Source organism: Manacus vitellinus, unplaced genomic scaffold (assembly GCF_001715985.3).
Source record: "Manacus vitellinus isolate BGI_N305 unplaced genomic scaffold, ASM171598v3 scaffold_36_pilon, whole genome shotgun sequence".
NCBI lineage: Eukaryota > Metazoa > Chordata > Aves > Passeriformes > Pipridae > Manacus > Manacus vitellinus.
Window position 1 is genome coordinate 1,470,383 of NW_021940508.1, and position 27,377 is coordinate 1,497,759.

General features: G+C 39.6%; 1 protein-coding gene across 1 annotated transcript in view; it reads right to left on the bottom strand.

Moving 5' to 3' along the window:
* The window catches only part of ITGA2 (integrin subunit alpha 2), a 69,156-nt gene extending 42,380 nt beyond the window's left edge, over positions 1 to 26,776 (bottom strand). Inside the window, exons 1-2 of the mRNA XM_029961515.1 lie at positions 26,634 to 26,776; positions 7,933 to 8,056 (exon numbers count right to left, since the gene is read on the bottom strand). Of these exons, the coding sequence (XP_029817375.1) occupies positions 7,933 to 8,056; positions 26,634 to 26,679 (170 nt within the window). The 5' untranslated portion in view covers positions 26,680 to 26,776. The remainder of the gene's footprint in view (positions 1 to 7,932; positions 8,057 to 26,633) is intronic.
* Positions 26,777 to 27,377: the final 601 nt, after the last annotated feature.

A 27,377-nucleotide genomic window follows, 5' to 3' on the forward strand; every position in this document is an offset into this window, starting at 1 on the left:
CCCTCCAGCCGGTTCCTAACCCAGCACAGAGTGCCCCTGTCCAAGCCGTGGGCTGACAGCTTTTCCAGGAGAATGCTGTGGGAGACGGTGTCAAAGGCTTTGCTGTAGTCCAGACAGACCACATCCACAGCCTTCCCTCATCCACCAGGCGGGTCACCTGATCATAGAAGGAGATCAGGTTGGTCAGACAGGACCTGCCCTTCCTAAACCCGTGCTGGCTGGGTCTGACCCCTTGTCCATCCTGTAGGTGCTGTGTGATTGCACTGAGGATGATCTGCTCCGTAACCTTGCCAGGCTCTGAGGTCAACTTCATTAGGTCCTTAATGATACTGGAAAATTCAGCAGCATCATAAGAATAAAGATGCTTTCACAAGACACAGCACCTAGGGCATTCAGGAGTAGGAGTCTTCTCCAGAACTGTGCAAAAGCTTTACTTGCATGTCAATACACTGGATTCACCAAGGGCAGCTTTGGTGGAGAAGAAGGGGAGAGAGCTTTTGGGGATCCATCTGCCTCAAACGTGTACTGTTTTTTAATGTGTCAATATGTCATAGGTCAGAAGAAATACAGCAAGATGCATAAAAATTTTAAATTATATATGCTGGGGATTGAGAGACGAATTACTTATTGTTCTATCAGTTAATCATTAACTGATTCCTTTTAAGTTATTCTTTTAACTGATAAGAAACATTTTCTACAGGATCTGCTTGGCAACAGTCAAAAACTTTTGTCCGAACTTGAACACTACCACGCCTTGATAACACTGAATCATAAAGAAAATACTGCAGGTAGTAACCATCTGCTGCATGAAGTCTGTAATCCTGAACAAGAACTTTAAGACTTTTGATAATTTGTGCCTGCAACACAAAGTGATTCTTGTTCTCTGACTCATTTCTTCATCTGCCATAAGGTTTCCCCTCCAATATCTGCTCCTCAGACTCCTCTATTTATAAGTGAAAGCCTTCACAAAACTGTTATTTCACCTCCTGGCAATACTGCTTAAGAACATCTATTTTTCAACACAACTCGCTGAAAGACTGAAGATGATCTCAAGGGATATAAAAAACTAAACAGATGACTGAAAAGCAGGGACTGGTTATTTGCTCCAGCAACAATATGATTTTGCTTTTCAAACAGAACAATCCATGGTAGTAATTAATTCATTTTGGGGACAGCAAAAGGACAAGCAATGCCCTCGTAGAATATGGATTTCATTAGAATATGGAGTTTCATTAGAAATCATCTTTTTCAGTTGGTCAATATGTTGCTTAAAGCAAAATCATTGTACTCTAAAATTTTATAGATAGTTAATTCAAATATACCTTGCACTATAAAAAACCTCCAAATTTTCTGAAACTATTATATTTCAAAGTTATTGCTATATATCATATTACCTATCCAGGGATCATCTGATTTTACTGCTGCAATTTTATAGCTAGTTTGAATACAATGGCTATGACAAAAATACATCATTTTAGATGCACAAGAAAGAGTTTGAGACATTTTCAGCTTTCTCAAAGAAAATACTGCTAACTGCATTTCCTTTTTTTTTTTTTTACTTTATTTCACCTCAATTAAACACAAACTTTAGAGCACACATAACATTATTCTGTTTACCAATGGGGGTTCAATTTCAGATTCTATGTCTTGTGTGTCTGAATATTTTAAAAATGCATAACTTCTCAATTATCTTGTTCAAAAATGGTGATTTATGCAGGCTGCAGGAACAAGATTTTGTGTACTTTTAGCATCTCTAAACATGCAACTCAGGTTCATATAAATACCTTTCTATATAAAAACAAGCTACGTTACATTAGCTGCAAGAAGCCTCTGATCTTGTTATTTTCTGAGTCTGTTTGAGCATTTCTGCACACTGGAAACCAGAAGCATCACAGCACTAGACCAAATAACCAACAAGAGTTCATGAGAAACTACTCCACTGGTCATGTGCCAACCAAAAATATAACCTGAAAACACCTGCAGTGACACAGAGGGTCACACTATGGAGATGTCCATAGTGATTGACAGGTGTTGTGCTCTCCTGCCTTGTTAGGTACTACAGAGTTAGATATCGTTATAGAATTGGAGAAAGGGAGGGCTAGGAGTTTTCATGGAAACAGGAAACAGTTTTAAATGGATAGCAATGCTGCATGTGCAATATCTGAAACTAGATGAGCTTTTCAGCATTAACTGTCCAGCTGGACGTTGCATTGTGTACATTTATAAATACTTGCATGTTTTTCCTAAGTTTCCCAGAAGGCAAACGTATTTCAGAGTCCTTGCAGGATGACAGCTACTGTTCAAAGAATGACTTTATGTCTTGGAAATAGCCCCTGCAACCACCACATCTGGTCATGAAACTCACTGTAAATCTCTGCACTGCGCTGGCATTGCTCTGCAGCCACAGGTTATCCTGAGAGCCCAAAGCATGTGGTTTCACTCATAAACAGAGAGAGTACAAGAGGAGAAGAGGAAGAGAAGCATGCTAGACCACTGCTTGTCCCAAATCCAAGCTTAACTCCAGGTCTAACTCCAAGCCCTACTCCAACCCTCACCCTTGCTATTGGCATAAACTAGAGACAATCATCATCCACAGTTTGCTAAAAGTAGTTCTCTCCCTTTCAACATGCACACTTGTGCTCATACCATGAGCTTTATTTGGCTCCCATTTTCCCCAACTTCAACATTAACTTCAACTCAGACTTCCGTTTACACCAAGGAACCATCCCTCTTTATACCCAATCCCCTTCTAGAACTTAATATTCATATGAGAATTTTACTTTTACTAGCCCTGAAACTAACCTTGTAGTTGTTCCATGGTACAAAGAGGAAAATGTAAGACAAACAAGATGAACTTTTCTAATTTTAAACCCAAATTTAAGTCTATGCCAACTGTGCCCAAAGCAGACCTAATTTTGTCTTTACTATAGCTTGTTTTCCTCATCGTTCATTGGAAGTTATTTTACTAACTTATTTTGCTGTATTTCTTGTAGATTTGCAGGGTCTATGAATCTCAATGTCCACCTATGTTGTAAGCCAAAAAATGCCACTCCATACACAGAATGCAACACTTAGAACTGACTATTACTATTTTCAGAAACAAACAGAGCTATTAAACCCCTTCCGCTATTTGACTTAACTAGACTAACCTGTCACCAATACACACCTTAATCTACATTAGAAATCAGGAAGTCCCACTTGCCTTTGAAAATGAACATAAATCATTACAGCAGAGAATTATGCAATACTGCTCTGGGAAAATGCATGTGTATCTTTCTGAAACATCAGAAGTGAAGACAGTATGTGGCTAGCATCCTGCTAACTACCAAAATATTTTTTACTGTGATAAAACAGGTTGCACATAAGACAAAGTGAAACAGAATGTATTAGGAAAGAATGCAAGAAATGAGTACTAAAAAACTTAAAAATGCTTGTTTCCAAATAAACTGTGTCATGTGTAATGTATCAATTAAGGGTCTTTTTATGAGTTAAATATTTATTTTTACAAAACTTCCTTATGTGTCCTTGCAGACTGTCTTTACACAATACTATAGTGAATATAATGTAATATTGCCACTGATTTTATTATTCATCTCCTTAATCAGTCTCCAACACTGTATACAAAACAATGGAACTACAGGAAGTCAAATAAAGTTCAGCAGCTATGCCCTACCACACAAGCTGCAGGAGTGGCAGATCAAAGTGCAACAGGAATTATTTCTGGGAAATTACACCATGACAAAGCTAGTAATCAGCAATGTGTGATGTAGGAGAAAGCAAAATCAGAATTCATAGTGAAGGGCTGAATTCTCAGCTGTTGTCAGAGCATGTTTTATATTTTCCCGTTTTTGTGTTTTGTTTTTTTTTTACTTTTCATGCATTTGCTCTTCATTGCGGATTTTTTTTTCCCCTGAACACAGAAATGGCCAATAGGAAAAAAAGGTAGAAAGGATCTCTTAAATCATCTTGCCCTTTTTCCTACAATTACAGGAAGCAATGAGTAGATATGAAGAACAAAAAATGCTTCTCTCCCTAAAACACTTCTCACTGTCTAAAACTTTCGATCCTTTGAACAAGACTCAAAGCTTCAAAACCAACAGCGAGCTATGACAAGAAAGTCTGACTAATAAACTTGAAAGTCTAGAAAACAGCAACCAGAACTTCTCCAAGCAGGAAAAGGGCAAACTGCAGTGCATGCAGTTGGGGAAAGCAGAAGCGAGGTAAAGAACTCAGCTTTAGAAGTGGTGCTGGCACAGATAAATTGGAGCTGTAACAATGGCAGCTTTCTGTTAAAAAAATTACCCTTCTCAAAAGACATGGCCCTCCTTATTAAAATCAGAAGGCTTTGAAAATGTACTGATTTCAACAGAAGTTGCTGCAGAAACATGTCTTCTTGGCAAAACATCTTATTGGTCTGAAGACGCAACACAGCATCTCAGGAATTGGCTGCTGTATTTGATAACCAGTGAGCAGTATGCAATGATTTTTAAAACTGTGTTGTAGTGTAATAATTATGTGATACATCAGTAAGTGCTCTACACATTAAGGTGTCATTACTGATGTATGGGATGAAACAAAATATTTTAAAACAGAAAAATCCCATAACATAAATTCAAAAACAAAATTAAAAAAGATAAATTCCAAATTCTGAGCACACAGGCACAGCTGAGCATATGTCTGAAGACACATATGGCTAGGAAAAAGCATTTTAACAGCTATATACAGCTATTCAGTCTTCCTCACCTGAGACAGACATAAATCCAACTCTCAGCGTGGAGTAAGTACTGTTATCTTTTAAGAATGTACTGTCAGCTTCTGCTCAGGGCATGCCCATTCAAGAGGAACTGACAGGGTACAGTCTGGTTTTCTAAAAAAATTATGTTTCAAAATAACAGAGATTTTGGTCTTAATTTAAGATTCAAATACAGATGACCTCACAACAGGGAGAACCAGAGCGTAAACTGAATGATATTTCTGTGATGGCTAATTACTTGTGTGGTGGACTGCTTCAACTTTTCTAATTGATGAGTTTCTTTGGTACTCACAGTTTTCCCTCAGTTCATTATAGAGCTCCTCTTTTGAAATTCCCACCAGACACTGTGAAAAGCTTGAGCTGTGCTTGACTTGCAAGTCTGTCCTTATTTTATGAGCATCACATGCCATCAATGCCCATCAGTGCACAGCAGATTGGTGCCCAATCATCCTGGATCATCTGACTCTACAAAAAAAGGCTGCCTTGTTGGTTTGTGTCACAGCGTCCCAACGTGTACCAGCCCCTTCAATAGTCCTGTGCTTCTGTTTGGACTGTCTGCCTTCTTCTCTCTGAAGTTACCTCCAAGCAAAAGTGAAATCATACTGCTGTATGCAGTTCTGCAAAAAATCTTCTCTTTTTCATTTTCTATAGCTTTTACTGCCTCAGGAGATATAACTCCCAAAAATACAGCTGAATAATATAACTAGCATCTGCTGTATATCTTTATCTCTCTTTTCTACTCTTTGAGAGAGTACAGGAGGATTTTTAAAGCTGTATTTTTACATAGCACCTTGTGCAGACATGGTACCCCAGCAGCATTTGATATGATGAGCAGCCCTACTTACTGTGCCTGGACAGAGTTTTCAAGTATTTCACATTCTTGCTGCACAATCATGATCTCTTCAGAAAAAGCATATGATGATAAATGTTCCCCTCTGACAGAGAGTATCACCAGGATCTTATGCAAGCTTAGAGTGTTTATCTTGCTCCCAGTTCAGCCATGTCAACAAGCACTCTGTGCATGGACTGCAGCCTCTGCATTGCTTATAGGAGAAAACAAACAGTTTTCTGTTTGGTTTGGGGTTTTTTTGGTTAGTTGGTGGTGTTCTTTGTGTTGTGGGTTTTTTTAAACAATGCACACAGGAAAGAAAATGTAGTGTCACAAGCAAAAGAAAATAGCCTAGAAATTAAGAGAACAAGAGAGTAAAATATGACTCACTTTTTTTTTAAGCTTCTCTAGTGACTGAGAGAGAGACTGAAAAGAGCTTTTCTTCACTGAAGAGTCTCTAACAAGTCCTAGTTACTTCACCATGAGCTGATAAAATCTCCCTGACTTTTGAAGCTGGGTCAGACACCATGCAGTAAAATAACTAATATGATGTGCCTATGTACACAAAAGTTTACCAGATTCAAAATATTCATATACTTAGGAGAAGACTGGTTGAACTCAATGATCGTAAAGGTCTTTTCCAACCTAAGTGATTCTATGATTCTGTAAGATAGGAAAAGTTAAACTGAAGTTACTTTATTTCCCCAAACTTCAGCACACATTATCCAAGAAAGTGGTAGTGCAGTAGGTTTTATATCTGAAGTAAAAATAAAAGAGGGAAATCTAAAACATAAATAGCTTAGGTGAGTCAGGCACTTATTACTTCTGCCACAAGCTTGTAGAAAAACTCACAAGAAGTATAAAACACAAGACAATTTCTCCATGTATGAGGCAAAAGCATTCAATTCACTTTAGGCAGGCATTTTTGTTCTCCTCCAATGCCTTTATACAGAAGGTTTTTTTTCAAAAAAAGAGATCTCTGATCTATGGGTGACTAAACATAATTAAAGCAGGCAGAAACACAGTGAGAAGCCACCACAGCATCAGATGGGGGGTGGGGATAGGCTGGAAGGCTACTCGACAGAGAGAGAGGAAAAGCCAAGCTTTTAATTCAGAGGATACAGCTCTGCTCTCCTCTTACTTTGTCTCCTGGTCAGTGGCAGTAAACACAGCAACATCAGTGAGATGTCAGACACATTTGCATGTGCAGTCAATTGAACTGCACAGTGCCCCTGAGCAGTGCTATGCACAAATGTCTCAGCTGGCTCAGTATGGGCTTTTCCAAACTTCAACTGTAAAATACATTTTCATGTGCATTGCCATGGATTTCAGATTTTGACATCTTAATTTCTTTTTACTGAATAAAGTTCAGTTACTGGGTATCCATCTACTGTCACTTAAGCAAAGGTACCAGTTTGTGGCTACTTGGGTTCTGACACAGTTTCAGTCTATGAAGGATGACATGTTTAAAGTGTCTCAGCTTATGACAATATACATTATCTTGTGTGGCTTTCTACTGTAGACTTAAAACCACGTATGCACAACTAACCACATAAGAGTTCAGTGGTTCTCAACTACGTTTATAGATATAGTCCTTACCATGACAGACACCTTAAGCTTTTGCGGCTGCTGAGACTGCAGAAGACGAAACAATGTGTCTTCCACTAAATATGCTTACTCCTTGTTAATATGTTAAAGTTCTTTTTGAAACCAACATTGCTAGCAAAATATTTTACTAATTGCTCATTAAGCCCAATGTTGTGGCAAAAGTGGATTTCAGGTCAAATTTTATGGCTGAAGAGATGTAGCAGACACAAGGCCTTTGCTAGGATTGCGTTATTACAAACGTCCAAATATACCATCCCTTGACAAGCAAACAGTTAATACTGTATCAGACACAAAATTATATAGATTTAACTTAATTTAATATTAATAATTACAACTCCCCAGCCCTAATAATTTGTTTTAAGCTCAACAATATTAAAGTGGAAAAAATATCCCACATATATATAAAATGTAATAAAGATGTTACTGGTACAGGAAAGAATGAAATGAGAGTTAAAATTCTACAGAAATTGTAAGCCTGAGAAAACTGATATATTGGAGATAAAAACAAAAGATTAACAGAAAGAACACCTCATTGCATAGTGTTGAGGAAAAAAGCCTGAATCATCACACATATATGTCTCTAGAATATCTAAACTTTTGTTTTAATAACATTAAGTATTTTTTTGTAAAAAGATTCATATAAAAAGGAATTAGCGGGAGTTGTAGAAGAAACGTTAAGAGTTGCAATGTTTTTTCCTTAACCTTTCAGCTGGACGTAAAACAAGCTGTTCAAACTGCTTACCATTTGCCTTGTTCATTTATAAACTGTTGAACTGTATATCCAAACTGCTCTCTCGGTGGACCAGAAAATATTTTTGCTTCCAGGAGCCCAACATTGTAGGCTTCACAGCAGTTATGAAGAATGCCTGTTAATAGAAAGATTAAGATTATTACAGAAGCAATTAAAGAAGAATTTTGATCCGAGTGAAAAAGGCTCTTCATCTGTGCCAGCTCCCCCAACAGAAGAAAATAAATATAGCCTTTGACACATGCTTGAAAAAAATTGCCTTTTCATTACAGTACCCTGCCCATGCATTATGCCTGTCTAGCACTCTTTACATGTGTTATAATACCCTGGGCAAGGAATGACTCATTCCCTGTTTGCCTTAACAAAAGTTGCAGCATTACTAATGGGAATGTTTTAGCTGAGGGGGCCAAGATGTATGATTCAGAGGTCTGTTATCCTCGTTTCCCTTAAGGCATAAGTTAAGCTTGTGGCACAGCAAACACATCAACTGCCTGTTGAGGTACATTAGAATCATAGAGTCTCGTAGTTTGGACAAACCCTTAAGATCATCAAGTCCAACCCTTAACCTAGAAGTGCAAAGTCCACCACTAACCCATGTCCCCAAGTGCCAAATCTACATATCTTTTACATACCTCCAGGGATCTTGATTCCACCACTTCCCTGGGTAGCATATTCCAATGCTTGACAACCTTTTTCAGAAGGAATTTTCCTAATATCCACCTAAACCTTCCCTTGCACAATTTGAGGCCATTTCCTCTCATCCTATTACTTGTTACTTGGGAGAAGAGACCGACCCCCTAGGGGCTGCACCCTCCTTTCAGGTAGTTGTAGAGAGTGATAAGGCCACCCCTGAGACTCCTCCAGGAGTCTCAATGTCCTCCTCATAGTGAGGGGCCCAAAACTGAACAAAGGATTTGAGGTGTGGCCTCACCAGTGCCCAGTACAGGGGGACACATTATTGCTGATGCCACTGGCCTTCCTGGCCATCAGGGCACATGCCAGCTCATGTTCAGCCCCTGTTGACCAGTACCCCCAAGTCCTTTTCCACTGGGCGGCCTTCCAGCTGCTCTTCCCCAGCCTGTAGCGCTGCCTGGGGTTGTTGTAATCCAGGTGCAGGACCCAGCACTTGGCCTTGTTGAACCTCATACCCATGGCACCACTCCATTGATTCAGCCTGTCCAGATCCCTCTGCAGAGGCTTCCTGCCCTCCAGCAGATCAACACTCCTGCCCAAACTGGCATCATTTGCAAACTGACTGCGGATGCACTTGATTCCCTTGTCCAGATTGTTGATGGAGATATTAAGCAGAACTGGTCCCCAAACTGTTCTGAGCCCTGGGGAACACAACCTGTGACTTCCGCCAGCTGGATGTAACTCCATTCACCTCAGTTCTCCAGGCTCAGAAAAAATGCCCTGATTGTAACACCTAATACTATTTGTATTCTAGTTTGCAGCACTGGAACAAAAACGAGATTATCTGCTGCATCAGAAAACTTACATTTTTGAGTCATTTCATTATCATGCCAGAAGCCTTTGTTTTCAGTCCAAACAGTCTGAACAGTTGTCCAAAGAAAACTTAGAAATACAAACATACAACATAGAACAGCATTAATTAATCATGACACAATGCTGCAACTCTACTTTACTGTAGTCATGATATCTATTGCTTTTCCTTGGACACTTGTGCATCTAGGAATAAGGGTATGGTATTCCATGCCATTTTGGAGGGAATCAGCAATGTGGGCTCAGGACTAAGTCCTAAGTGTCACAATTTTGTAGGACATGGGGGCCCACTCCTCATTCATAAAGGACTTGATTTCTTTCTGATAAAGAACTGTAGATTGATATCTAGGGGAATGTCCACTTCAGAAGCTGCAGGAGAAAGGTCAGAGTCCCCTGAGAGATGCTGCTGTGAGTAGATAACTCCTTCCCCAGCTTGCAGGTAGAAGGACTAAGACAACAGTGGGATCTCAGGAACAAGCTACAGCCCAGTCAAGGAACACCTTCAGGCTCCTGACAACCCTCCAAACATGGCAATGATGAAGAAATAATGACCTGTGGTTGCACTGTGCAGTTACTCTCCAAAGTTCCCATGTAAGGCAGGTTCACAGAGTTGCTCACAGGTTAAACAACATCCTCATTTTTCAACTCCCTTCCTGTGTGCCCAAGCAGAATGAGTTTTATCTGCTCTGCACCATTGTGTAAAGTGGCAGCCTTTTTGATAATCCCTTATAAAAGGGACGCTTTAGGGAGAAATGGTATCTTAAAAATATAAGATCAAATTCTGTTTTTCTAGTTTTGATGGGAATAGAGATCACTGTTGGTATCACTCTCTTCCAGGTCCAAGATGTAGCTTTGGAAGAGAGGTTAACAGGGATTACATCAGCATAAAACAGCTCACCACAGTAGCTTAGCTGTAACAGTAGTAATGATAATAACACCATAGTGAAAACACTAAAATCACAACCACAGGTTTGCAAGCAAAGTTCATGACCTGTAAAAAATGTCAATGTATTTTGTACCGTTGCCCATAGAATAGAAAACACAAACGTCACTAGCAGAAGACTAAATACAACTCACATTGTTACTACTTTTTTACCACAAACTCAAAACAGGAAATCATATATTAGTTATCTGAAACAACCACTGTCTGCAGCCAGCCTCTGGAAACCAAGAAATCACCCTTTGCTAAAAGTATAGTTCCTTGAGAAGCATCCTTAGAGATAAACATATTTCCTGAGTCATGCTATTTAAGACTGCGGAAGAGAATGTGTACAGACTTATCACTCTGCATTTTGCAAGCCTCTTAATGCTAAACACAACCTCACATAATCGTAATTTATTTCTGGGTTTCAGGGAGAGGGAAAGGATGAGCTGAGATAGAAATTGGCTACTGACAGTTATTCTTTTTTGATCTAATAATATACTATTATCAAAATATTTTTCTGATGTTATATGCTAGGTTTATTTTTTTGTCTGTTGTTAAATTATATTATCCTCAGTCAGAAATCAAGCACAATTTAGCAGTACCCAATTCTCAAGAGGCCACAGGAGACTATACTGCAGTGCCATTCTGCCATATAAGTACAGAAGAACTCTCCACATGGTCCATATGGTCCATACGGTGGACATTGAAATAAACTCTGGCTTTTGAATGAGCCAGAAGTATCCTAGAAGGATAAACAGTTCCAGTTTGACCCGAAATCCAATGACATCTAGAGAAAAACTCTCGCCTGTCTGGACTCTGTTACACAGTTATTAGCAAATGACACCAGTAGCCAAATGGTAACATTGCTGAATGTCTGCTGTCCGAGAGCATTGCCCAATTTTGGTGCGACTACATGGAAAACGCTTCTGATTATGTCCAAGGTGAGAGTTTTGTTAAATGCTACAGCGAGGGCAAAAGTCTCCTCCAGAACTGGATAAAATTACAGGGACCAACTGTCACAGCCAACAGCCTGAGGAAAGTCCCATGCTAGTTCCAATTCCCCTAGGGTGCTGTGGCAAGTCAGATGCAGTCAGCACGACATGTGCTGGGTTACGTGTTGCCTGTTTATCTCCCACCCTGTACTTGCACTGCAGCATCCATCCCTGGACCTCCCAGGGCCACTCTGGTGGTCCTGCTTTCTCCAGGATTGGGGCTGATTCCAAGAAGCAAGGACATCACCTGTCCCAAGCTCCTTGTGGTTCCTCTGGGCTTCATCACAGCTCACAGAAGCAATGCTCTTTTTCTCTTCCTATCCTCCCATTCCTACTACTTACTGAGCCGTTTTACCCATCCTTCCTATTTACTACTGGGGCTTGATTTTATTCTTTTTAATCATTTGTACTACTGTAGTATCAGAACACTTTGAGAGCAAGAATGTCCACCAGGAATAATGGACAAGTGTCTGCCAGATCACAGGTCTCTTCAGAACTGCCTCTATCATGTTCACTTTCTGGACAGGCAGCCAGTCAAGAGCAGTGAAAACAAAAGAGAAAAAAAAGAAATCAGAAAACCTAGCCTCTGAAGACACACTGTTGTCTGCGATATTCTTATGGATCAGCTTTGCCTCTCATTCATGACTTCTTCACAAAAATCATAGTAGAAATGCTGGCAAATACACTCTGACTCAGCGTGAACATTTATCGAGTGAGCCATAGTTTCAGCATATTTCAATCACATTGTAAATTCCACATTTTTATAATCATCAGCAGTTTTTATAGATCTACTCCACACAAACCTTACTTGGTTTGGGCCTAGCAAGTATATAGTGGCACTAATATACTAGGCATTTTCCTGCCATTTTCCTCTGTCTGATATAGTGCTTGCACTGTAAGAACATCTTTTATCCATTTTGTACAAGTATCTAAATACAGTACCCAGAAAAAGAAATTCAAGCATTTGCAGGGAAAAAAAAAAAAGAAAAAGCTGTTTCCTGTGTAAAATAAGAGGGTCTCTTATGCAATAAAAGGGTGCCAATCATTGAAGCATCTAGGTTCTAAGTACTGTATATTCTAGGCTGGAATGATTCCGTATCTGTTGCTGCCTTCAGGCAATGAATTTTAATAATTTAAGAATCTTGAAATAAAGAAAACTAATTCACTATCTGGATTTTAATAGCTTTTCGTGACAGACTACTACTTTGTGACCTAGTGGTGATGATGAGAGATTAGTTGGGTAAGTAAAAATTCATTTCCTAACTTCTGTCTGTAAATGGCACTTTATTTACAGTCAAGTAAACAGACTGTGTGGAACAAAGGAAGCCAGACATAAGCCTAAAGCTTATGAAAGCTCCCCCGAAGACTTCAAAAGCAGCAGTTCCTCTCCAATGACTGGGAAGGGGGCTTGGGCCCCCTTGGGCCCCCCAACATCAAGCTTCAGATAGGAAACGTAAGAAAAAAATCCTAATGGGCTAAAAGAAACTGTAAGCTTTCTAATAAACTCCAGGATCTCTTGGCATAGCATTTTTTCCCTGGGAGTTCCCGTATTCAGCAAATGCATTATTGCAGTGTAAGCCACAGCAGCTGCAGTGTAGGAGTATTGCTGGTTTTATACTTCTGCACCAGGATGTTCTTGCTCCTAGCAGGATGAAAAGTAATACACGTTATGACTGGGCATCTTTAAACCTCAGCATGTGGGAATTCTTCTGTAACTATACATGACAAGTCTAATGATAACTCTAATGCCTTCTGTTTGCTTTATTCTGTTTGTAGTACAAGCTGAAGCAAGTTTTATTGAAGTAAAAGCTCATATTAAGTACACCCAGTTCATAATTGTTTTGATTTTGTAAGCAAAAGTCACGGCTTAAAGTGACCAAGCAGAAAACGTATGTCTGGTAACCAACTGCTTAATGCCATCATTATAATACCTCTAGGATTGAAATCCCTTATTCAGATTAACCAGTATATTAAAAAAAAAAAAGATTTTCAGCTGGGTGAGAAAATATGAAATCACATTTTTAGGTGTTTGATTGTTTGGTTAGTGAAATAAGTTTATAAAATTCTAGTAAAATATACTGAACATATTATTAGCCTGTATTTGGTAAGTGTCATAATAAATGTGCCATTTTGTTTTTAGCCTAAATCACTTTTTACTACGTTGCAAAGGTAGTTTGCAATTCCAGTTTAAGATAGCAATATATCACAGAACACCATAATCATACAGACTCAGTTACTCAGTTATGCCAAGTCTCACCTCTCATTAAAACATCCAGTCAAACAGAGGCTTTCACTGCTGTTGCTATTTACAGCTTGCATCAAACAGGTCTAGCAATCAAAGTATCAAGAAAAAAGAAGAGACAATGGACTTTGACTGCTGAGTCTACAAGGATTCACCACACATTAAGTATTAGTTATAAATTTATCTAGTATTAACCTTGTCAGTTGGAAACTTCATCACCTTTTTTTCATTAAACAGTATGGTATTCACTTCTTTAAACAACTATTAGCTATAACACAGAAAAATGTTTGTTATATAACCCAGCAAAGTGATAACTTGTCTTTTTTGCATGACCATTCATGCCAGTAATGATGCCATGAGAGCACTGCTGGCAGCTCCCTCTGCTCCGTAGCACAGCCACAGCTACAACCACTGGCCCTTGTGCCACCTCCAACAGGACAGCAGACCCTGAGAAACCCAAAGTGAAAGTCATAGGCATGCTGAAGGATTTAGGGGTGGAAGGGGATAAGCATGTAGTCAATAAAGAAAAGGAAGGACATGACCCAGCATTATGTTGAAACCATGACAGTAGTACATGAATTTTTGCATGGGTTTTTTAATCCATGAAAAATAAAAAGTCAAGAAAACCCCACTGTTTCCTGAAGTAGTTTCTTAGACTGGCAGCCAGTAAGATGTGTACAGACAACAGTGACTTAATTGCTCAGTCTAGCATTTTTTAAAGTATCTATTCATTCAAGATGGCTTTACTTTGCCCCTTATGTTATACTGCTCTAAGAGAGCCACTACAAATTCCACTAAGAAAAGTTTCCCCTTAGTCTCAAAGATTTCTACCTCCAAAGAACACACATCATCAGGGCTCTGAAGCCTGTCAGACCCTGCTGAGGGCAGAGAAAAGAAACGGGTGGGAGGGATGATAGAACTCGTAGCTCTTGTTTTCCACTGACTTCATCTCACAATGGATGGACACTCTAGTTCAAGATTTTTCCATGACTGAAATATTTCTAAGGGCTCTCTTTGGGGTAGATTTTCTGGTATTTTCTATTGTGCAAGGTCACACTGAATCTCCTTAGTTGTCAGGGAACTTTTAAAAGCACTTTTGTCTCACTCCGATGCCCAGCTGGTTAATTTTTTCATCCCTTTGCAAAAGTTTGCTGAAATTGGCTCACAGGTTCCAAAGTTAGTAAGGCAGTACAGACACCTACAGATACCCTTCACATTATAATGACCTACTGTCCTTGAAATATTAGTCAGAAGGTGGAATGAAGGCAGAAAGGAAAAGTACTGGAGTTATGAAAGAGGGCAGTCAAGTAGTATTTGCTTCATATTAAAGATATTTAGTCTTACTTTGCTGTTTTTTACTAAACAGCAACAACATTTTGATGCAAGAGTGAAGTTACTCCCTTACTATTCAGAACCTATGTTATCAGAGCAATAATCCAACCAGAATTAGTCAAGTATTCTTACAGAAAGACCTATCCATAATTTGAACAGCATTCATAATACACTGTGTTTTGAATGCTTTATTGACAAGACTGTGAATACATAAAGAACAAAACAAGCAGCATGCAGTTACTTTAATCTATTTTTGCAATAAGGATGTTCTTCACTGTGGCTTTCAGAAGCCACTGAACAATTTTCACTGCAATGAGTAAAATCTGCACAAAAAAAAGAAATAACTCTTTTTTTTCCTTTGTTACTGTAGTAGTCTTCAGTGTAATCTGCTTTACTGTATTGGGATGTGAATTGTGTGCATGTACAGGTAAGGACATCAAGTTCTCATGTAAAACAAGCAATTCTGTATTGGTTGCATTTTTTGGGACTTTTCTGCAAATGCACATAAACATAAAAAATCTTTTTCATCTATGTTTAGTATACTCAGTCATGGTTAGGTGGAATCCAACCCAACAGGAAAAATAAAAGACCACTTATAATTCAATCTGGAAAGATGTATTAACCTTTACCCAGTACAGACAATGTAACAAAATATTTTCTCATTAGTTTTCTCCTTTATATTTACTTCTCTATTTTTTGTAATAATTTTTTTCTTTGGTATGCACAACCATATCAGCAGACACTCACAATGGCATCTAGATACCTTCAGCTGGTGTATTAAAACAGCAGTTTTATAATCACAGTTAATCTGTTTTTATTTAAAACTGAACAGATTTCTTATCGAGAACAACCTTCTAAATACAGACAATGTAAACCTCTGACAGGAATCAAAAGGAGCAAAGAATATGACTGGCAAGACACTGTACTTTTTGTACTGAATAATCCTTTATAATAATACTTTATAATCCTCACTTCAATTTCATTGTCGTTATTTCATTATTATGAACTATTACAGAAGCCTGAAAAAACCAAGTCTTCATTTTACTACTTCATCTATTTGTTTTATTTTCTTTTATCTTGAGACCAACGTTTTCTTCACAACAGCTTCAATATCTCAAATTACTTAATAATTAACAGAAATTATAGCATTTAGAGTAGAAATAAATTATAGACCAAAAAAACCCCAAAACCCACAAACAAAATAACAAAACCCAGTACTGAGAAGACAGGAAAAACAATGCCTCATTTAGGAACAAACCTCTCTGCTATTCCTCTTCCTCTCCTCCTTTCCAACAAGTGTTCTTGGCTTAGTTGGCTGACTGCTTCTTCCTGGAAACAGGTCAGCTTCCAGTCTGAAAGCTCCGAGTGTGTAAAAGCCTGAGTCACTGCCTTTCAATTACAACAGTTCATAATGCAAGAAGCTGCACTGAGGAGTTATCAATAACCTGCTATAAAAGCAACACAAACACGATACAACACACGAATTGTGACTGAAAAGTTGGAAAGACTGGGATAACACAACTAGATGCTGCCCATTTTATTCTTCTGATACTGCTGCGGAGTAAGATATCTAATTAAATTTACCTATAACTTTGTTACTTACTCTGCAAGACTTATCTTTCTCCTGATAGCTCCCTATTTGTGGCCCAGATATTGCCCTTCTTGGCTTTGTGAGGAGAGGTATAAACTCCTCTTAGCCTAGAGTTAAGAAATCTAGGCAACCTACTACACAAGGACTGATTCCAAGTAAAAGCTCAGGAGCAGTTCCTGCAGGTCTGACAACTTCCTATGAGTTTTTAATAAAGCCAGCAAGTATTCAAACCTACTCAAATTTATTATCCTGGCATGTTTCCGCTCATGTTATCAATGGGAAAAATTTTATTTCAGAGAAAATTCACCTGCACCTTTTAAATAGGACATGCAATTTTCCTTTTATCATAGTATAAACAGGATTGTTCAGCTCTGTCCTTAAGAGAACCACAATTTGTTCTCAACAATACCACAAAGAGATTAAAAGTATGTGAGGCTAGCAAGCTGTCCACACATGCATATTATATATGCAGTTAAGTCAATGGCTTCACATGTAATGATGATAAACACAAAAAACTTTGCATGCTTCCCTATGATAAAAAAATTACTTCTCAAGTGGCATTTCATTCCAGAAAATTCTCTTCCCTCATATTTACATTAACAGTGGTTGTGCTGTCTCTTTTTTAAACCAGGAATATTTCCAAATATAGTCAGAGAAGAATGAGCCACATTACAAATGTAAGAGAGGAAATGCATGTCATCACAGAGAAAACAATGTGTCTGCTATCTGTATACCCTATTTGCCACATTTGCTATGAAAACATGTTTGCATACAGATAAAAAGGCATGTTTTCGCACAAGTATCAGGAAGATAGGAAAGCAACCACAGGTATCATGTACTTCCCTCTCCGTATCACACTCACACTGCATGAAAATTTCAGCGTACTGTAATATATTATATTGTGTATTATTTCATGTTATATCACTGTTAAACATGATCTGAAAGGCTAAATTAGAAAAAAGCTGAGAGATTCATCATCACCATTGATCCCTCTGTCACTCCAGTGTGGCAGCCTATAGCATGAGGACTGCAGCAGTTCCAGAGTGACCCATGACCCTGCCATTACGCCATTTTTAGGATACCATGTTTAAGACTCCATTTCTCCCTCACAGCTTCTGAAAATAGTTGGGAGCTCAGTTTTCTGCACTGTACACAGAGAGCTGCAGAAATAAGAACAGCCTCAGCTGTAAAATGTTTGCCACATCAGCTTCCTGCAACAAGAAAACCTCCAAAGCACCACAGGATATATAATACAATACTTGGAAGAGCTATAATTATCAGAACTTTTGTTCTGTATCAGCATTAATGACAGCTTCTCTCCTCTGATTGTAATGGGAGCTCATGGCTGGGCATCCTGAATGTTAGGTAGGTGGTGCCAATCGCTCACCTGAAATTCTACCTTAATGCACACTGAAATGATCAGTTGTAGCACCATATGACTTGACAGAATTTGGGTTCATTAAAGTCAGGAAAACAATCCAGGAAGCCCATACTTCAGGAGCTGCCTAGGCCAGAATGAACTTAAAATTACCTGTCACCTAGGTTTCATAGCACAAAGTTGCACAAAGGTTTAGAATATGAATCAGATATAGAAGCAGCCCTCTCCCAGAGCAAGATATCCTACCCTACTGTTAACCCATTCTGATATAATGGCAAAAGGCAATGAATGCTTCTCAATTCAATTATTTCTACTTGAAACAACTAAATTATTTAACTAAATAGCTAAGTAATTTCTTTTTATGCACTACCAATTCACCAAATGTGAATTAAATGGGCAGTCAGTCCAAAAGAGCCAACTCAGTACTCCTCTACTCCCAGATAAGTGCTCGAGACATTAGGCCACAGGCAAGATGTGTCTTTGCCTGTCTGCCTGAAAACATGGATATGCTTCCTGGGATGAGCTGAGACCTAGTTTCAATATCAGAAGGATGCTTGTCAGACTGCTTTATTGCCTGGTAGCAAAGACACTTCTGGAAAACTTTGAGAGGTGAATCTACATCACCATGATGTGAATAACAGAGATGCCTCATGACATAACTAAGCCCACACTTCCCAGGTGACTATTACCATTACTTCTCAAGCAGCTACTTCTTGGAAAAAAAGCTAAACTGGACATCTCTCTCCCAAAATTCTTCCCCATCCCTGACCTCAGGGAAAGGAGGCACCTCACACAGATCCTTGAGAAGGATGGAGTTCAAACACCCTTGATTCACTGCTTAACTGCAGGAGCCTTCCTGATATGCAAACAAACACTTTTTGTGCACTTTAAAGGCACCTAAATGTCCCTGACGAGCCCAAGGCATCTAACTCTGCACTCTGGGACCATGTTTCAGGTGAACTGGGGTTGCAGCATCCAACTCCCTGCCCTTGGCCTGCACACCACACTCTGGCCTATCTAGATGCCAGTGGTCAGGTTACCTCTAGCCAGAGGTAACAGGCTACCTCTAGCCAGAGTAACTTCAGACAGAAGCTATCTTCTTTTTTTTAATAAAATGTAGCCATTGTACATTTTGGGGCCAGAGAGAAAGACCCACGAACATTCAAGAAGACTTTTCTGGAGATAATACTTTCTTCCACAAAAGCAGAACAGTTGCTTTTTGTCTTCACAGAACCAAAGTCTATTGTAGCTGTCAGCTTCTCAGAAAGACAACTCCAGAGACTCAAGTACTTTTTAACTGTTTAATATGATGAACTCGCTTTGGGCAGTTTGGACAAGAAAACAAAAACAAAACAAACAAAAAAAAGAGACAGTGAAACAAAAGGATATTTGGCTAGAGTTAAATGGGTAACTATTATTAGCAGAGCTACTGAAGGACTCCTAAGCAAGTAGGGTTGCTGGATTTTTTCTCTGTTTATTGTTTTGCCAATCTTAATAAAAGAGTTCATTCTCAGTCATTTCTGCTATTCTATATTTGGCCTATATGTATTCCAGGCATGTTTAAACAGAACTCTATCTGGTCAGCATAGTTAGATGAAGAGTCAGATCACTTATATTTTTTCCACTTTGGAAAGGTTAGCTAAATTCTCATTTAAGGAATTTCAGCTAAATCTGAGTTAATATCTATAAACCCATTTGGTTCTATGTGCATCTAAAGTACTGCAAATAAAGACAACTGAATTTTATACTACACAGTAGCAATACCAGATTAAATTGTTCTCACCTTCATTATTAGAGCACTGCTCTCATCGTCTTACTGGAGTTTACAGTTAAGAAAGTAGAATTACTGAAAAGCTATTTAATAAAATACTGTGTCATTTTTTCAGTTAGCAATTAACACTCGCCTCAAACAGAAAATTCAAATAAGGATACAGGTACAGGGACATTTGAGTCACACACCCTCCTCTGCAGTGATATTTCGTGACTATCTAGGATGCACTCGTTGCCCCAGGACAAAATGCTGCACTTCCTTCTGCTTTGGACAGGTGCCTCAAGGGGATTCTTCAATGTTTTACTCTCCTTATTGTAATGTTGCTGTTAAGAAACCAGGACACAAACTCTTGACACAGGTTCCTTGACTTCAACACCTATGTAGACATTTACCTAACTAAGAGAACAGGACCAGCCAAGAATAAATTTAGGCCTGAAATTAAGTAATTTACTGTTTTGTTCTTTTAGCAAATTCGTAATGAAGTAGAATTTCTTATGTAGTGTGCTTTCACACTAGCTGAAGGGAAACTTAAAAGCAACAGTCAAAGAAACTGAGAAGTTATGAGAAGTGATTTCTGTGCATGTGGAAAAGTTAGACACACTGACAGCTAATCCAGCCAGTTTACCTGTGGGCAGCATAGAGTACAATACAGGCATATCCCCAAAAGGGCTGGGCTGATAACTTCTCATAATAGCATCCATAGCTGCATTAAACTCGTGAGTCTAGCACAGATCAGCTATCCCTCAATCAGGTAAAAAGACTGATCTGGCAGTCAGCTGAGGTCATTATTTATTGGGTAATCCAGTGGGTCAAGCAGCCTGGTCATCCACAGCCTTATCATTACACACAGCTTTGTGCTGTAGTCTTAACACAGCATCAACCACAGCCAGCTCTCTGGTTTAAGGGTCACTTATGTTTGAGACAGATAGCCAGCCAGGCAGATAGATTAACTGGCAGGCAAAAACCTAATTCAGTCTTTCATCACCCCCCCACCCCCACATCCTCAAACTCCATTATTTCCTTAGATATTTCTACTTCGGATACACTCCATCTCAGAAGTGTGCTGTTCACAGTAATTTTCCTCAAGATTTATTTACTGTCTGTTCTTTATTAATAACCAACCATATTATCCAAGGAGATTCATGTGACCAAAAAAAAAAAAGGAAAAAGGTAAACAACTGTATGAAACAAGGGAAGAATGATAAACTTGGAAGCAGGTTGCAAAGGGCAAAATAAATCAGGAATAAGCCAAGAGTCCCATTAGGGTTGTGCATAACTTCAAGCCCTTCACCCTGTCTAACAGCAATTTGAAAGGGACAAAAGAATCCATGACATTCATCATGTGTGACATTCAAGCATGCAGATGCCATTCAGCTGCACACAAAATGTCTTTGCTTATCCTGCATTCAAAGAGTCTGTGTTATCTTACTTCTTTGCCTGTATAATTACTCTTTTAAGTCCTGAATAATATGGAAGTCTTATTATATTTTTAGAGCATACAAATCTCCAGGAGAAAATAAAATTTAGTGCTTTGAAACTCCTGAAATGCTAATACGGGACTAATTCAAAGTTCAAATTGTTCAAATAACAATCACTAGCACTCAGAATACTGAGTTTATTTCATAATTCACAAATTACAGCCTGATTTGGAAGTGATGTAAATGCTTATGCTGACTCCACTACATGCCTTCAGTGTTCTCCACCTCCAGAAAATGAGTGCAGCATGAGCAGGAAGAACATTATTGCATATTGCTTCACAAGGATACATACTCACACTCAGCTAATACAGATAGAAGGTCTCATTTATCCTGTGTAACTCACATTCGCTTACTTTTATTATCCTTTTATCAGTGCCTTGACAAGGCATATGTTTCTATAGCTATTTGGAACAGATATGTGTCAGTCTTTCACATAAAGGTTTGTAAAACTAAGGCTCAGGCAGTTCTCTGATATGCTTCACTAATTTCAACTGGAACAGTACAGCCAAATTATTTACACAAAAATTAAGCTTATCAACTCTCTCACTTCATAGGGTCTGAAATCCTAACACTGTGTAGTAATCAGAGTGTAGGGCCAGTGATCACTATGTGAAAAAGAAGCCCTAAACATTAAAACTGCTAATGGAAATGTTCTAAGCCAAGCAGATAACGTGTTGGTATGCAAGTGCATGGCTACGCCTATGAGAATCCAGCCTGTGTCCTGTCTGCATTTCAGTGTGGTCACCATGGAAATGGGAACTGGCCTGCACAGAGCCTAACAAAGGAAACCTTTAAATGAAAATAACAACACTGGATACAGACGGCCCAAGATTTCTGCTGGGGAAAATGACTTGCTTTACTTGTCAGAAGATATAGAAACTTCCCTTTTACCTGCATTAATCCCAAAGGAAAGTACTTTTTTCACCCTTAGCGTTTAGACATTAAGTCATTACACTGTCAGTTCCAGTTATTATCCCTCATGAAAATACACTGCATGAACTACATGCAAAACCCACTTCCATTCATTCAAAATTAACAATAGTGAAGAAAGACCACAACGAATAATATTTATATAGTGGGTAGGAAGCACAATAAAAACAAAGAGTAGCAGTACTTTTACTTCTTTAACTTCTTAAATGAAAGTTTTGTGTCACTGAACCAAAAAAGCAAAGAACAATTCATAAATTGTTCCAGAGTGAGGCAGCACACAGTTAAACTTCTTGGTAGGGCCTCGTGTTGACTTTGCCCAAATTATGCACAAATGAATATTAACTGTTAATGTGTTTAGGTGTGTGATGGTAATACCCTGTATGCTTTCTAAAATAATTTGTACAAAATACAAGTCCTGTAATGCAATACAAATTAAGCCTTGCTCCAGTGTGCAATGCTGTGAAAGGCAAAACTTCAAAAATAATACGTAGTAATGCTCCTACTACCTGCTACCTACTACCTCCCAAAGAAAGACAAACTAGAGGTAGTTTTATTTTAAGAAGAGTTCACATTTGGGTACTGCTTTCAAACCATCTCCAGATTATAGAATGATTTTTAACATTAACATTACTCACAAATTTGATAATAAAACAGCAAGGTATCAAAAGATGATCACAAAGAGGGAAAAAGGCAAAATCAAGATAGGTTGTAAAGCTTTAAGTTGGTGTGCGTGCATTTTCACCCCAAATTCTAGCTTCATTTATTGCACCAAATGTGCAATTTTTGTTTGCTATTCAGTTATCAGTTTGGTCCGTGCTGCTCTGTACATTGCCATGGACTTTTTATATATACAATTTAACCTACTGAATTTGCAGCTTCCTTATGGATTATCTCTACATATCTTGACTATAAGCATTGAAGTATTTAAAGGTGACAGAAAATTTATATTTCAACACTCAAGTGAAATGAGAGATCATCTTTAGCCCCATTTGAAAAAAAAGAAAAGTACTAAGCACTTTTGGATATCTAGTGATACAGCTAAAACCTATTTTTTTTCAGAATATTTAGCACATTCAAAATACAATTTCTATTTACTTCAGTCACAGCTGTGAATACACTTCAGTTTTGCACATCAAGATGCACTTCCACAACCAGCTCAAGCCAGTGGATGTGACAGCATTCAGTGAAAGGGACTTTTCCAGCTTTCCTCCCTCCTCTGGCCAGGAGTTCTGACTGTCCCCTATGCCAGCACTAACAAAGAAATTGTTCAAGGGAGCAGGATCAGTTTAGCTCATCTCCAAAACTGACCTAGCTCAAAGAGGGGAAAAAAATTATTCAGGCAAATGAGTGCCTGACCTCTTCCCCAGACCAAGCCACAGTGATAGCACAGAGAAACTGGTGGGAACATGCAATCAGGAGTGGATGAAATGACCTTGCAGCGTCAGCTCCACATTCAGGTCAGCTTAACCAGATCGTGAAAACGCAGCTTCAGTTTTGAGAACCCCTGGCTGAGCAAAGAGAAAGAAGAGAGGAACACAAAAGCTCCAACCACATGTCAAAGATTTGATTTAAATGACTCGTCTGAAATTGTATTCAGCTTTTGTGGAAAAAAAAAAAAAAGAAGAGAAAGAATCCATTTTTGCAAGAAAAAAAATATTTATTTCTCTTCATCCTACCTTTCATTCTCATTCATTAGACAACTGTCTAATTTCAAAACTAAGCAAGGCTGGAGTTCCAGCTCCTTCTCTGCTCATACTATCTTCCTCTGTCCATAGGCAGTGACAGCATGATGCATAGATATGTTGGGAGACAAATACAGGTGTCTAACTTACTTCAGGCACTTCCTAACTTTTGCATATTAAATATCATCACAACTTTCATCCCAGAACTGAAGAAAAAGAGTTTGATAGAAGGGTTTTCTATCCCTCTATACAGCTTTACAGCCCATTGCTAAAAAGGTCTGTTTTGTCCTTCAGGCTGCCTGCGTCCTACAGAGGGAATTCATAGCCCTCAAGTGGTACAACCTGTGGCCCAAAAGGCATAACCCTTATTCAGCTGCAATTTTTCACTTCAGAATTAGAGTTCAAGGGATGTGTACTTCACAGTGTGGAGATGTTAAGAGTGTGTTACAGTTGTATCATTGATGTCCTGGGTTGCTGGAGAAAGGTGCATGATAGGCTTCAATGTGAAGGACTGCTGAGATAGTACAGGTGAGGCCACCCTAAATTTTACTTCCTCCACTAGGTATGGTCCTCCAACACTATCACTTGATAATTGACACTGAAGTGCATTATTTTCTTGAAAAGCAAAACAAGTTGTTTCATCCAAAGCCCAGGAAACAGTTAAGATCATACAGTACAGACAGTCAGCGGATCCATAAGCAAACTGGAAAGCAAAGTGACTCAAACAACAATGGAGACTGCTGTAAAAATAACAAATAACATGAAAAGACAAGAGAGAAAATTATTGTGTTTGCAGGTGTATACCTAAGATCTCACACAGAAATATCTGACCAAGGTGCATAACAAGCATTCTAACACAATTTTTGTTAGAATCAAGTTGATAAACATACATTTCTTTCGAGAAAAATGCAGTTTTCCAAAGACTTGTTGCTTGGCCAAATTTAGGTAGACAATGCAAATACCACCTTCCTGCCAAATTTCAAGTATCTCCTCTGAAGCATGAAGGCACTAGAGCTTTCCAAAGAAAATGTTACCAGAATTGAGCCCAAGAAAGCTACTGTATTTTCCACTGGCTTCACTCTTGGAGACAGCTGGGCTGTTTTGGCTCTGACTTTCAAGAACAGGGTAAGGAAAAAAGCTGGATGCTTAAAAGGTAAATTTAAAGAACTAGACCTGGCAAACCTACAAGCAGTGTGTAACAACAGAAAGCTTCAGGCTTTGTTGCATAGGTCATCCTATTAAATACTTCACTTACTCCTCTCAACATAATCTACTTCTGTATGGTATACACCTTCTGGTCAACAATTAATATGGTTAGTAGCAAAGTCATATCATCAAAACAGTGGTTCTATTGCATATCTCTTCTTCTTCTAGCATCTAAAAAGTCTTAATGACTTTACAGACACAAAAGTACACATCAACAAAGAGTAACCCACTACTTTACTAACCATCACCTTAATTTTACTTGAATTTGGAGACACAACGAAGCACCTCATGTGATCCAATTAATATAACTGATTCAATCAATTTGAAAATTATTATGGGGTATCTGCAACAGTACCACCATAAGTAGGACTCCAAAAACACCCTGGGAAAATGCTCCCATCCTGAAACTTACTTCTACAAGATCAAAAAGGGCCGAGTAAGTATTAACTCAGTAATTGTATTCACTGACATCAAACGTCATGACACACCTGAAATCAAAATTATGACAGCTTTCAGATGTATAAATTAAGATAAATCATGGATAGGGCCTGAACAAAATATACCTATGCCCCCTCTGTCAGTCTCAATGCCAGGAGAATCCTCCTCTTACAATTAGTCCTTACCTTCTGCTTTCAGCACCACTCTACAAACCTTTGCAAGTCCTATGACCCGACCCCATTTTTACATTACAGGGAATGTTAATGGTCCTGGTGAGCAGTGGGCATAATCAGGAGAATAAAGAATAGATGAGGTAAAAGTGCAGAGTGAATTTTGCCAATTGGTACTTTTCAGAATTTTTTTTTTTTTTAAAAATTACCATATTGTTTGTGCAGTGTATATCTCATCACAGGTTAATATTTTTCGTTTTTATTTCACACCCTGCAGCCACACATTCCACTGCAGAGGTTTCTATAGTTACTGAAAGAACAAGTTTGAACACCTCATCAGTGAAAACTCATTTTCATGCTGCCTCTTCGGTGACTTGCTAATTAAGGGTTTGTGAGAGTATATAGCAATATTAAAACTCTGAAAGTGCCTAGGAATTTGCTAATGGCAAGTGATTATGATGACTTATAGTTCCCAGGAAAATATATGTAATGATAATTAAGTCAAGAGCAGGAGGAGATGGTTCAAGTTTCCCTGCCCTTTTCCAAGGAGCGACATCTGCCCGACAGGGGTGGTAACAGACCTAGAGGACTCTTGCGAATTAGGAATAGCATTCACAACGAGATCATCGTCTTCGCGTTTAAAAAGGTATAATCACCATATACCGTAAATTCACAAATCAGACTGTTCCCGTTCCCTCCGGCACACGCACGCTCCAGCACACACACACTCCATTTACGGGAAGGTGAACTCCACGCCACTCCGGGAGTTTAACCTGCTTTAAAAACGCCGCCAGTGCATCGCACTCACACCCAGCCACAGCCACAACCCCACACGGCCTTCGCCCAAGGACCGCAGGGGCGCTCGCACCAGGCGCCCCCAGCCCGTGCTCCCTCCCGGCCCCGCCATTTCTCGAGGCGCAGGCCGCAGCCGGAGCCCCCCCCGCTCCGTGCCGGGCGCGGCTGGCGCCTCTCGCCCGCGGGAAGACTTTCCCTCCTGCCTGCCTGCCTGCCTTCCGTCCTTCCTTCCCAGAGCGGGGAGACACACACACAGACCTACCCAGCGCGAGGAGCAGCAGCGGCAGCGCCGCCCTCGCAGAGCCCATGTCGCGGTGCGGTGCGAGGCCGGGCCAGTGCCAGTCCCGGACTGGCCCCTTCCAAGCACGCCACTGAGCGCCACCTGCTCCAAGCCGCCCCGAAATACTCCTCCTCCTCCTGCTGCTTCTCCTCCTCCTCCTCCTCCTCCTCCACGCGCCCTGCACTTCGCAGGCGAGGAGGGGCCGGAGGCTGCTCCCCCCGTCCCCTGCCCGCTCGCCCCGCACCCGCTGCGCTGGCCGGAGGTCCCTTGCGGGTTCTGCAGACGAGTTGCTTCCCTCGGTACTCCCCCAGTTTCATTCCCTAGAAGAGACTCCCGCGGTTGCCCCGCCTGGCGCTGCCCGAGGCTGCCTGCTCTTTCCTCGACGCTGCGCTGGAAGGAGGGCTCCGGGACCGAGACACCCCCCCCCCCCCGACCCTGGGTACTCTGAGACAACATCGCTTTGGAGCGGTGGGGGTCCCTGTTATGAGTTTTGGAGTCAGACACGTGTAGAATAGTCGTAAAACTTGTATTTATTTAACAGGGTAGAGTGACTGTCTTCCTCAAGTATTACATTCCACATTTAATGACCCTGAGTCTGTATCTTGTCCTTCAAATGAAATTCCTGCAGCATATTTCCCCAGGAGTGCAACAGGATCCAGGAGCCTTGCCACACAGCTCATCTGAAGTTAGCAGTGATGGTGATGATGCAAAATAGCTGCCTGCGTT